Raw genomic sequence first — 14001 nt, 5'->3', positions numbered from 1 at the left:
TTCATCACTTTTGTCCTTGTCTTATACTTGAGTTCATTTTTAAAAAATAAACTTCACAAATACAAGATAGGAATACTCTAAGTTCCCTCCCAGCTCCAAGCCTCTGGTCCTCTGATCCTGTATTTAGCCTGAAAAGGAGAAAACTTAGAGGGAATATGAGAATAGTCTTTAAGTTTGCAAAGGGCAATCCTGTAGGATAGAAATGTATTTGTTCCAAGAGGCTGAGCAAAAAAGAATATGTAGAAGAAATGAATGGAAGCTATACAGACAAAAATTTAGGCTCCATATAAAGAAAGACTTCCCAACAATTAAAGCCATCCAAAAGTGGAATGAGCCATATAAGCAGAAGTAGGTTTCTTATTGGAAGAAACCTCACAGTAACAATTGGACGATTGTTTATTATGTGTGAAGTTGAAGACATTCTTGTTGAGGTCAAAATTGGACTAGAAGCCTCTGAGATCCCTTCCTAACTGAGATGCTGAGATGTCTACAGTCTTCTCTGGATCTAGTAGTCCTGCCAAAAAGGAATCAGCCTAGATCTGAGAAAAGGACACCATATAGGTATCTTTTTTGGTAGCGGCTTCCCTGTTAGAAATATTCTTTGGCCTTTTTCTTTCTTAATACATATCAGAATGTTGCCAAGACTCATTCAAGCCCAATTCATTTTAATTCAAAAAGCATTTATTGGGCACCAACTACTCTAGTCTTCAAGGATATTATGTTCCTCTATGGGGTACGACATATAAACGGGTTATAGGAGTAAAAACAAGATAAACAGAAGTAAACACATAACTCTATCAACTACAGATTCTACTCTTGTCTCCTTTTTGAATATCAGGACAACTCTACTTCTCCAACCCTATAGCTTCTCTCCTACTTTCCTTGATCTTTCAAAGAGCAGTAACAATGACTCTCCAGTTCCATTTGTTAATTCTTTTAGTCCCATGGCACACAATCAACCTGCCTTTATGACTTGAATTCATTCACTAAGGATAATTAGATGTGTTCCTATTATTTCCTTGCTTATCTTTTTTATGCTATTTCTGTTGGAAGAGAAAATGGAAAAGTAACTGTGGTCCTTTTTTGCTGCCCCATTCCACCCAGAACCAATCCTCTCCCTTCTTTGATCGTCCTCTTTTGCCTAAGATAGCTTTATAAAAAACCCCACAGTTTTTGTGTTGTCCTTAGTTTTCCTTGCCTGTAGTTTCCCTAACATTGTTCTTACTAAACCATTGCACACCTTCATATTTGACTTCTTTTGCACATCTTTGCTTCTATCTTCTGTACGTGTTATTTTTAATTTTAAGTTAATGAATTCCCTGTGTCTCCACACTATTCTTTGCAGGCAATGTACTCTTTTGCTCTTCATTGGATTTTTTTCCTCTTTATACATTCAGTATTTCATTCCTCTTGAGTTGGCTACACAATTCTGACCTGCACAGGAGCCTGCCCATTCTTTCTCTGAACCCTTTGAAATAAGCTCATATAAAATCTAGGCTGTATATTAGGACATGGATAGCTGTCTTTTTTTCTTCTCCATCACAAATTCTAAGATGAAAAGAGATTACTTCCTCTCAATGCTCCTATCATTTCCACCCCAGAAATCACTGTGGTACAGTGGATAAAGTAATGAACCCGGAGTCAGGAAGACCTTAATGTAAATCCAGCTATAGACACGTACTAGCCACGTGACCCAGGGCAAGTCACTTAACTCCTGTTTGCCTCAGTTTCCTCATCTGTAAAATGCAGATAATATCTGCACCTCCCTCCCAGGGTTGTTGTGAGGATCGAATGAGATAAAAGAATTATAAAGGACTTAACACAGTGCCTGGCACATAGTTAACACTATATCAATGTTAACTACTATTAAAAATAGTAGTCATAGTAAAAGTGATAATATTTCTTCTTTATTAGTACATATTTGTTGACTTATTAGCAAGGATAATCTGTAAAATGACAGTTCCTTCTTTGGCTCCTGCGTCTTTCAAAAAGTGAAGTTAAAATTAGGAAAAAAGTGAAGCTACTCTGATTTGAGCCAAGAAAGAAAGCTCCATAAATGAAATTCCCCCATCACTGCTATGATAGCTTCTTCATGCCAGGCTTGTGATATTTCCCAAACTTTTCATCTCTTTACTTACTCCTCTTGTTCAGATGGTCTGCAACATATTTTGATGACAATATTACTTCTTTTCTTGCTTCTGTGGACCTGCACATGGTCAGTAAAGAACCCTTTCAGAGTCATATTCTAATCATGTGTCCCATTCCAGCAAATCTCAAAAATATCTACGATGTCAAATTTGTTTTCTTGTTTTAATATCTTTAGTTCATCTGGTTACTCATTCGTATTCACTGCAGTTGTGTAGAGACATGTGAAGCCATGAATTTTACTGTTGGCTCCTTTGGTGGATTTTGTTTCCTGTCAGTTTGAAGAAATAAAAAATTTAGAACTAGAAGGTACCTGAGACATTATCTAGTTCAACCATCTCATATTACATATGAAAGATCTAATACCTAGAGGGAAAATTACTTGCCCAAGTTTATAAGGTGAAAAGCCAGCAGATCCAGGATTCCATTCAAGTCATGGAACCATAGATATAGACCTGGAAGGAATCTTGAAAACCATCTAATCCACTTCTCTCTATTGAGAAGGAAAGAGCCCCAGAGAAGTTAAGTGACTTGCCCAATGTCACAAGGTAGGAATCGTCAAAGATTAGATTTGGAGCCAGGTCTTCGGATTCCAAATCCAGTATTCTTTCTGCCGCATCTTGACTGCTATTCTTATTACATTGTAGCTACTCTGTAAAGCATATAGTTTGGAAGGTAAATCTAGACAATCTTCTCTCTATTTTATCCTTTTAAGCTTTAAAGCTCCATAGACATAAGGTACACACACACACACACACACACACACACACACACACACACACACACACACACACACAAAGAGAGAGAAAGTTCCTAGCCAAAAGGCTATATTATACAACATGATCCCAAAATTTAAATTGCTTTCTCGGATACTATATGTAGAAATTGGCTTTCTTCTTCCCAAATACCTTAAAACTTCAGTGACTAGAGCTAAGTTCATTTGAAGTCACTAGCTGAGTTCCTTCAAATGAACACCTTAGTTATTCTGTGAACAGCTAAGTTCATTTGAATTGTAAAGATGCCAAAGAGAACTCCTTTGAATTTGGCTATTTAAACGTGAACCATTAAAACCATGAAACCATTAAAAGTGAACTTCGCTCTTCATTTCCCAAATATCTTCGTGCCTTATTAGTTTCATGACACCCTCTGATCAAAAAGAATTCCCCACCCATTACTCATCATTTTGATGGAGTCTCTCTAAACTTAGGCTGTTTCTCATACAATATAAACACAGTCTGGTGCCAGACCTACACCTGACCTTTTATAGATTAGCAAGATCTATCAGAGTTTGAACTCTGCTGAACTAGTCTTTGAGAAACCAGAAGGAGCTTCACAACTACAAACAAACTCTTTAATGGAGGACCATAATTATAAATTGGAAATTGGTCATTTCCAAGATGATTGTTTTTTACCCTGACCAAATTGAACAAATATGTTCTGAAACAAGTTCATGATCATTTGAAAATTTAAAAACCCTAAAAGGTATGCATAAACTGAGGTCTAGAATTCTGTATTCCCTTTGGGGATCCTTTTTTAAAGTGTTTACCTCAATTTTTCCACTAATAAGATGGGAGTTTTATCACTACTATCTGCTAACCTAAAAATGGGGTTCTTAATCTGGAATCTGTGGACTTGGATGAGAAAAAAAATTGACATCTTTATGTCAATATAAGATTTAAAACATGACTCTGAGTAAGAGTCTAGAAATTGCCAGAGGAGTACATGACCCTTTAGTTTAAAGGATGACTAGGATTATAAACCTGATCTTAGTGATGAGAGGAAAGCATATTTTCTCTCTTTACCAAAACACTGGCACTCTAATAGTGTGAAGACAATAACAACTGATTAATATCTCAAAAAGGTATGAATTCTATAATGAATACTCAAGCATAACAATAAGATTAATAATTGAGGCAAATATGTTAAACATAAAGTAGATCATGAAATGTCAGAACTAGAAAGGACCTTTAAGATCATCTAGTCCAATTGCCCCAGTCTTACAGAAGAAACTAAGGCTCAGAGAGGTTAAGCATTTTTCTGGCTTACTCTTGTTTCTGCTATTAAAAGATATAAGTTGCCGTTAAGGGATGCAAAAAATAGTAGCAATTTTGACTTCCAGTTCTGTCTGGAAGCCAGCTCCCTAGAACTATGGCCTATGTGTTTCTTATGCAAGCCCATTAATTACTGAAAGAACAATCCTGCTATCCAGAATTTGGTCTAATCCTTTCCTGAGGTGTGCAAGTAGAAAGACCATATTTAGTCATGTTGTGGTTTGCTTGTATTCCTAGGAAAATTTGACGCTTCTGGAAGTTCTTGATCAACAACCTTGGAGGCTGACATCATTTCTGTAACCACAGAAATAGTCTGGACTTCAAAGCTTACAGTACTGCCCAACAATGGAACTAAATCCACCTTTAAAAACAACATTTTTTCAATCATTTGCTCTCTGTGCTTATAAAACCTTTTAGTCTGTTAGCTGACAATATCATCGGTGAACTAAATATCACCCTTTTTGATGCATAGTAGAAACTAGATGGATCAATTCTTAAAGTAGCCATCAATGCAAACTTTTTTTCGCTACGACTTCGTATTTCTTCAATTTATTGACTGAGAATGGAAAATTTTCTTATCCTAACACCAGACCCCCAGCATTATACACTGCAGTCTTTAAAAAAAAAAAACAAAAAAACAAAAAACAAAAAAAAAAACAAAAAAAAAACTTCTGAGATGCAAGTATTCTGAATTAAATATTGTCTTTGATTTTTATATCGTCGATGTGTTTTTTGCCAGTCCCTGTCACTGGGAGGATGACTATATTCTTTCTTTATGTCATCACTAATCCCTCAGACTGGCCTTGTGTTTCAATTTCGACAATATATGTGTGGCTGAAATTCTTATCTATCGGGGTCCTTAATTTTCCAAACCAAAATTTTTCTGCATGGAGGTAAAAAGAACTTGTGAACTGTATTTCAGAAAATGCAAAGGAAAAAAGCGATAGTTCTGATGGGTTACAAGAACTGTACAGGTCTTTGGAAAAAGTCAGTTTGTCAGCCTTTGGAGAACATCGGCCTTCTACTAAGCAAGAATTCAGGAGGTCTTTTATAAAACGATGCAATGATCCATTTATCAATCAAAAACTTCATCACATCCGAGCGCTCAGGAGTACTTTAAAAGTAAGTCATATGTTCTGTCTTTCTACTCACTGCTTGAAACTATAGAATTATAGTCTCTGAAATCTTACAATTTATACATCACACACTGTGGAAGTCAAGGTAAGTATAACAAAGCAAGAGATTTAGTATTAAGTTAAAGATGATACAATGCATTGACAAATAGGAGTTTGTGAAATAAGCCTCCTAAAGCTTAGGGAAAAAACAGCCAGTTATCATATTTGTCATTAACTGATCTTACTGGCACTGTCATATGATGAGAAGATAGAACTGACTTGTTTTATATCCAGTATAGCCAATAAAAGGGTTTGAGATGAGCAAGTATAGGAGAAAGATAACATTTTGTCCCAAACTAACTTAAGATCTTTTTGGTGGAGGTATACTCTGTCTTTCCTCAACACAAAGTAAATAAAGACCAACTTGTAATATAGCTCATCTCCTAGTCCTAACATTTTATGTCTTTTTGACATTGGACAGGCAAAAGAAAGAGACCTGATACTTATCGACAGCCTTCTGGATGATCCTGACTTTTCAGCAGAAAGCTTCAGAGAGTGGAAGGAAAGGAATCATGAGTTTTTCATGGACATTTGTGAGTACAGTGCTACTCTGACACCTCCAATTGTGGCCTCTGAACCTTTACACGCACAACAGAACCCACACATTTCTGAGACACACATTTTTTTTTAAATTGACTACTAAGTGCCATAGAAAATCCATTATGACAAACACACTAAGATATGTAAATAGCATGCCAATAAGTTGGCTAAGAGACTAGGTTCACAAGATGCCTAAACCACTGCATGACCAAACAGTATTTTTCTTTTGGGAATCAATTTTATGTGTTCTTTTCCACCGAAAAAAAGGTTCTGCATAGAAAAAGATGCAGTGCAGACTTATTGACTTATTTTACTCGATTGATGTTCACTTCAACAATACCACCCCTCCAAAAAAAAATCCCATACACTTAGGTAAAAGTCAGTTACATAAACATATAGCAAACTTCCACTTATCAGTGTACACTTTTATTCTTTTTATAGAGTATATACATTTGCCAGGAGCAATTTCTGCACCTTTACTCCTTTTTACTGAATGATTGATTGGACTGACTGACTGACTGATTGACTTATTGATTGATTGTGAGCTATGGCAAGGAAACTTTTAGAGGGAAGAGAACAGGTGCCTAACCAACAGACCAAAAGAATCCTGATGATCAGGTTCCTTTGGGGTCTATTGAGTTATAAGGCCAGCCCCAGTCTTCTTGTTAGAAAACTTGCTGCAGGTAAGATCATAGCTCCAAGCCAGCTCGGTGGGATACCTAGTCTAATATTCTACTTTACTGATATAGATTACTAAAAGTTGATTGCATCTACCTATACAAAATACCCTACATTTCCAAAATGACACAAGATACATGGTGTGACTACAAATCATGAGACTGAGCCCCAGTCTTGTTGCTTTCTAGTCATACTTCATATACAAATTTCTCCAAGTTAAGCAGTCAAAATAACATGGCATAGGAACAAATATTAAGCTCATACTTATCATTTAAGGTCTGAACTTTAATAGCAGTAATCTTAAGAAAACAAAAATGAACTAACTTTATGAGAAAAGTCAACGTAACCTTGTGCCTTATGACATATGGTGCCAGGGTTGATAATCTATGGCTTGTGGCAGGATTTTGCCCAGTTAAGATTGCCAATTCACCTTTGAGGAAGATAGGAAGGATGGAGAGCCTTTTCATCATCACTCATCCATGGTTCAGAGGATAATTACTGAACCAGGGATTTAGCCAGGGGAAAAGATGGAACAAAGGTTGAAAGAGACCATCCTTTTACTTCTTACCAACTCTAACAAAGAGCTCCTAATTATGACAACTTTTCCTGAGAGAAGGAGGCCCAAAGAAGTGAAGGGGGATTTCAACCCTCTATACTTCAAAGTTGCCAATCAATGACTACAAATGTTAACCATGTGGTATGCACATGATTAGCATTCTATTAGCTACATTTTGCCTTTTTGATTCATAAAATTTTAAAAACTAGGTGCCTGCCTTTAGGAGGAACTGCCCCATGCATGTGGAAGGGTGTGGTATGAAAGAGATTCAAGAGAAAATGAAAGTAAGGGTGGAACTAAAGTGATAGCATAATTTAAACTCTTTTAACCAAATGGTAAGTGAAAAAAAAAGAAAAACTGGTACTTGAAGGTGGTGGCTAACTTAAAAATAATACATATAGGAAGTTTAGAGCTTAAGATTGAATCATCTTGTCTTAAGTATTGTTGCTTCAAAGCTTAAAAATGAGTAAAGATTCTTGAAACAATTGCTTCTATTAGGAAGCTGTCAAAGAAGGAAATAAAATCACAAAGTTTGAATTGAATAAGTAGGGAGCCAAATGTCAAAGATTTCCAGAGGAAATGATTTCTACTACTCTGAGGATTTGTATGTACTGAATTAAGATCATTAGAACACATTAGATTTGTTGAATTAATTGTTCCTTAGTCAGAACTAAAACAAAAGAAATGTATCATAGACACATTTTTATCTATCATTAAAGCTTACATCACTGCCTATTTGAATGATTGGAAATAATTTCAAAGAGGAATTACTGATGGAAAATGCTCCCAACATTAATAAATGGCTCTCTGAAACCAGTTCAATCAGTAATTGCAAATATTAGTTTAACAAATCTATACTGAAGTGCATTTAAGGAAGATTTAAAGAAATTTTTCCAACAAAAATTTCACCAAAATCAGAACTAAAATGTTCTTTAAAAAAAAAACAAAAACAAAAACAAAAATGAAACAGAAATCTGAATGTATTTGTTACATCAATATTTAGTCAATATTAAAGAAATTACAAAGAATGATGAGCCAGCAGCTCTGCTCTTTCCTTTCAACCATTCCTTCATATCAAACCCAAGGAGGGTGTGGTATAAATAAATATGAATACATTTATAGTATTGCACTTTTTAAAAATTAATGTTCCCCTTGTACTATTACAAGGAAGAAAATCTAGTTAGAAAAGTAGATGAAGATGTAAGGCAGCAATAACCACTTTGATATTGTACTGCATATAGTATTGTGCATTAACAAGGAGGTAGATATTAAGGAAAAATAATTAGTGCTTAACCAATTTAATGAGCTATATTCTTCCCCTCCAGATCTCTAAGGAGAGGTTTGGAGGTGAGGAACATAAACCCTCTGTCATGAATTGTATGTGAGGAAATAAATTCTCCCATCTCAGACTTCCCAACAATCCCATCTTCTCCAGGTTATAGAACTGCCCCAAATAATAGTTTTTTGTTTGTAATTATTTGTTCGTATCACATTCAGGCCCAGATAATTTGAAAAGTCATGAGATTTTTCCTTTGTAGTTCATATTTGAAAGATCAAAAAATCCACTTGGCCAAGAAATACTATATTGATATTTGCAGAAATATTTAAAAAGAATAAAGAACAATATCTTATTTCATTCAGATGTTAATAGAACAAAGCTAAAGAAGAACAAATCTATTTCTTCAGAATACTAACAATATAGCAACAAGAACTGAAAAAAAATAGAATAACCAAATCAAGTAACTGTAACCCTCATTTTAGGCATTTGATATATTTTTTGTTGTGGTAAATATTTCTCAAAAGGTTTAGTGAGAATAAAACATTTATGAAATAAAATAAATAGGTAAGATCAATGTGAACTATCCATAGGCTTAGTATCTTAGAATTCATGAACTTAATTATCTTTTGATATTTCTTTCTTTAAATTCCTTCATTGGTGTTTGCATAGCAGCAGAATTTGGAATATTTGCCTATTGGTCCATTTCCTAGAAAGCCAATTTGGTTTTGGCAGGAAAACAATTAAAACAATATATAAAGTAAAAATAGCTATTCTGGAATATTTTTATTACCTTTATCAGTTTCATGGTCGGCTAATGACACTTTTCTAAATCAATCATAGAAGTAAAATGAAAAAGCAGCCAAATGATTCTAATTGGTGGGAGGGTGGAGTGCAAGTGCCTTGTTTGTTCAGTAAGTGATTGCAAAGCCGGCCACCTTCTCTGACTTGAGTGCCAACCCAATGTCAGAGGAAGAGGGATAGCGAGAAAAATGAAATTTTATGATAGTTTTTCAACTAAAAGCTGTATTTATATCCTTGTATTTTGAAAACTATAATTTGAATATATTAATGTTACAGAGATGCCTTAAATTCATTGAGCTTTAGCATTTTCTGGAAAATGATTTCCACATCTAGTTGAGCAATCCTCTACTTTCCCTGTCTGCAAGGGAGCAAGTTGTGATAAAGGTCACATAAAATGCCTCCTGTGAAGTCCCCACCAAGAACCAGAGATCCCTTCTAAAGTTAGATAGGGCAAAGCTGGAGCCCTTTTATATCTGGGCTATGATAAAGAGCCTTGTGGAACAGTGGCCAGAAGGAGGAACTTTTGCTAAAGCAGGGCTAAAGTAACTCACTCAACTGCTCCCATTGTTACAAAATGGCAGAACATAAGATACTTTTAAGTAACTGGAAACATTACCTGGTGACAGTTGCACAGATTGCTGTTTCTGTACTATACTGTTACTGTCTCCTCCAATTACTCAGTCCTGTCTTCCATAGAATTTGTACCATATACTTAGGATGGCTAGTCCTTGCTTGTAGGCAAAGGCAGCAGAGAACTTAAGAACTTGCCCATCTATTGATCTGGTTGCACTGTCCCTGAGATAGTTATTAAGCCATTTGGCCCAAATGCTAGTGAACTAAATTGCCCGCGTAAGTGAAAGATGTTTTTATACCTGAATTTTCCAGAAAGTAACTACTGAATAGATTATGATGAAAAAGAATAAGGAAGTAGCCATATGAAAGATCCACATTTTTAAAAAATCAGTACGATTAGTCTTTGCATTGCTGCATCCAAATTTTTTCTTTTTAAATGCCTACTAAAGGGGTTTTAAAATAAAAAACTTTAAATCCTTAAGTCATAAAGACTATTGAAATATCACCCCATACGTAAATGGCATACAAAGTGAAATCTCTTCATCTCATTTCCTAAGTATTAAAACCCTATGATATATTATTCTCTGAGTTAAGAAAAAAGGATCATTAAATAATAAATATTGATGAAGATAGGAGACAAGTTCCCTCTCTTCTAGAAAAAATTCCCTTGCAGGTATTCATATGTACTTATTAACTTGAGAAAAAAAAAGGTATCTTTTTGGATCATAGAGACAAAAATGCACATGTTCTTTGGACAGCAACTTTTGGTGACAATTAGCATTCCCTAAGTAGGAACTTAAGGAAAGGAAATTTCCTATATCCTATATCCTAGTATATCCTGGTATATTCTTATAACTCCTATATCCAGTAAACACTGAAACCTTATGGAAAAAAATAAATTAAGATAGAATTATTTTTTCAGCTGTCACAAAGGATGATAGTGAAAATTTAAGTGCCAAATACCACATAACAAAAGTCGTATGCATTATCTAATTTACATTTCCCTTCTATTTTCTCATGAAGATTAAACTTTTAAGCAATTCTCATAAGAATTCCAAGGTTTTTCCCTACTTTTCAATTTTTGTAAGCCATTTTTCATCTAAAATATTCTATGTAGTTTAGATTCTCTAAGAAAATTAATAGTTGCATGCTTCCAATTTCTGAGTCTGAATCTCCTGTAATTATTACTTCATTAATTAATTATAATTAATCCAGTCAATATTTCTAATGTAAGACTCAAGTCCTGTCTTTACACTGATATTGGAATAAAAAATTTAAAAGAATTTTCATATACATACTAGCATCCAAAGCAAAAGTTAATGTTATAAGCTACATTTAATGGCTGATATAATGAATTTATTAACTAACACAGTAATAGCAAGCAATGTCAATAATAAAGACATTGACTATATTTCATCATTTCCCAGAAACTTTTATAGCTTTTCTCAATGTAGACCAAGAAAGGAATAAATAAAATTGAATTTGTAGACTTTTAAGAGTGAGAATGAAAATGAATGGTTTGCACTTATAACAACATTATTGAATACTATGCAATTTGTGTTGATGCCAATATATATGCAGTACCTAAGGGAAATTCCTAGTATGAGAGTAGGAAGAATCAGTAAGGGATTATGACTGATTTGGAAATGCCCACCAAGTTAACCTAATTTTATAGCAGATTTTCCTTACAAATTTCATCTTTTTAGTTTACCCTATCTAAACTATTCACACCTAAGTTTAAACCAGCTGATTGTGTTTATAGTAACTGTATTCAGTATGTTTCTAATAACTGACATTTCCATGTTTTGCTTCTTGGGTTTCATTTAGCACCAGTGACTTCCTTACCTATATCTTTCTTAACTAAATTCCAATCCTATTTGCTGCTCCAAGGAACTAAATAAAAGCTATTATGATGCATAGGCTTAGCATTCATTAGGGATTCCTTATTAAGAAACCCAAGCATTTCTTTTGAGTTTTTTTAAATAAAAAAAAGATGACACTGGTATTAAGAAACATTTTACATTTGACACCGATGCTGTATTTGAAAGAGAAGTCCTGTGATCATTAACTGCTGGATTTGTCTAGTTTATTAAATAAGTGACATGCTCCAATTGGGAGCCTGCTTAGAAATGCTTTAGTGTGTAAAAATGTATGACACCTGTGTGCTATGGTTTACACTTTACATACATAGAGTGTGATGTGGGCTACAATAATATTGTTTATTCAGGGGTTAGAAAACACGATTAAGAATGGATTTCAACCTATAGAGTCAATTCAATTCAATGTTAGAAAGCTCTAAGAGTACATTGTGGGATACCTGCTAACTTAAGAACACTAGTAAAGGTCTTTATGGCCTCTGATAAAGAACACCTTTATCACTATTTCTGTAGCAATACAAACCACACTTCTCTGTCCTTAGGACTGTTTCTAACAACCGGTAAATCTGCTATTATGACTTCACACTGTTACTGTTATTATTTCCACTACTGGTCCATATGTGGCACCTAGGATCATGGAGACTTCATGATTTGTAGACATTTTTGTTTGAGGATTATTATATATATGTAATATGTATATGCACAAACACATACACATCAGGGGTTCTTAACCTTTTATGTATCATGGACCCCTTTTGCTGAAACTTCTGGACCCAGTCTCAGAATCATGCTTTTAAATGAATGAAAGAAATTGAAAGATTACAAAAGAAACCAATTGTGTTGAAATTCAGTTATCAAAATGTTTGTTTTTTTTAAAAACAAGTTCACAGAGCTCAGGTGAAGAACCCCTGATGTACATATACATATATAGTAGAATTGATTTTTTTGTGTAATATCATTTTGATTCATTGACTGTTTTTCTTTTGAGTCATTGTCCATTTTAACTGCACAATATGTGGTTTTTAAAGTAGTTTTATTAACAAAAAACCTCGCGGGAAAAAGAACAAGAGTTTGAATTCTCAGTTTTCAAACTTACTTTGTCTGTTTTCACACTACAGATATTTCAAACCGATCTCCTTTCATTATCTCATCAGCTATGAATGAAAAAAGAAGACAGCAAATCATCTGATTTTGCTAACTGAGAGACTTGGCTTGTATTATCTTTTCAACATGGCTAATACAACATTTCATAAAGTTTCGGGTTTCTTTAACCAAGAGAAATTTTAACTTTTGTAGCTAGGATGTGTACATTTTTAAATTCTTCTCTTTATCCATTTCATCAATAGAAGCATTTCCTTCCACCGGTACAAATTGTAACCCATCCATGCCTTCTCTTCCTGTGGCATTCTAGTCCTTTCATAAATCTTTCCTTCATCCTGGATCTATCCAACCCATCGGAAGCCTCCCTGTAGTGCTTCTGACATTTCATTGGTACAAATGCAGCGCTCGAACCTTCCATCTGTTATTCCACTCTCATCACATCACCAGTTTGCATCCTCTTCGGATCATACACTTCTTTGACGATTTCATAAAGTTTCCATCTCTCTATGATCTCAAGGTATATTTCTTCTTCTCAACACACCATCCCAATTCCATACTCCAGACAGTAAGAAACAGAGTCCTAGAAGGTGTAGATGCTACAGAGATAGGAAAATGTTATCGCTTTGGTTTTAGGAAAAAGTAAATTTCAACCCCTGGATAAAACTTTAAAGTATTCTTGATTTTGTATTTGTACTGTATTGACAGTTATTCACTAAGATTATATAGGCTTTAAATGTTGGTGATTTTCCCTTTTTGCTCTTGAAATGAGTTCTGTGTTGTAACTGGCTGTATTGTTTTCTATCACAGATTAAAGTGTTAACTTTCGTGTGTGATAAAATTTCGTGACTTGGTATCGTCACTGTGTGTTTCCCTCATTGGCCATAGACCTCTTGGCACATCGCTCCCAGCCCCGTAGTTGCGCCGCTGCCGCCGCCGCAGTAACGTTAAGAAAACAGCCACAACGTAGAACACTCGGTTCCTTTTTGCCCCTCCCCCCAAAAAAAGCGTCCGTACAATAAAACGTGCGTTCTGTCGAAGGAAACGTCTCTCCTTCCTAAATTCGAGAAGAGCTTTACTTTTAGCGGATAACTCCCAAGTTACAATTGTAACGGCTTTTCCAAAACTCAGAAACTAATACAATTGAACGAAGTGACCCGGGCCGTGTGGCTCAGTGGTTTCAGTACTCACAGTGGGTGCCCCTCTGTGTAGGGACTTCTCAGTGTAA

At 34.9% G+C, this 14001-nt stretch overlaps 1 protein-coding gene across 2 annotated transcripts in view; it reads left to right on the top strand.

The window, feature by feature from the left end:
- The window catches only part of LOC141548478 (connector enhancer of kinase suppressor of ras 2-like), a 555144-nt gene extending 541367 nt beyond the window's left edge, over nt 1-13777 (top strand). The window contains exons 23-25 of one of the 2 annotated variants that reach the window (XM_074277397.1): nt 4434-5318; nt 5793-5904; nt 12794-13777. In XM_074277397.1, the coding sequence (XP_074133498.1) occupies nt 4434-4462 (29 nt within the window). In that variant the 3' untranslated portion in view covers nt 4463-5318; nt 5793-5904; nt 12794-13777. Of the gene's footprint in view, nt 1-4433; nt 5319-5792; nt 5909-12793 lie in introns of those variants that run through there. The other variant, XM_074277398.1, reaches the window with a different exon arrangement.
- The last annotated feature ends 224 nt before the right edge of the window (nt 13778-14001 follow it).

Source organism: Sminthopsis crassicaudata, chromosome X, assembly GCF_048593235.1.
Source record: "Sminthopsis crassicaudata isolate SCR6 chromosome X, ASM4859323v1, whole genome shotgun sequence".
Taxonomy (NCBI): domain Eukaryota; kingdom Metazoa; phylum Chordata; class Mammalia; order Dasyuromorphia; family Dasyuridae; genus Sminthopsis; species Sminthopsis crassicaudata.
This window is presented reverse-complemented; position numbering and strand designations above follow the sequence as displayed.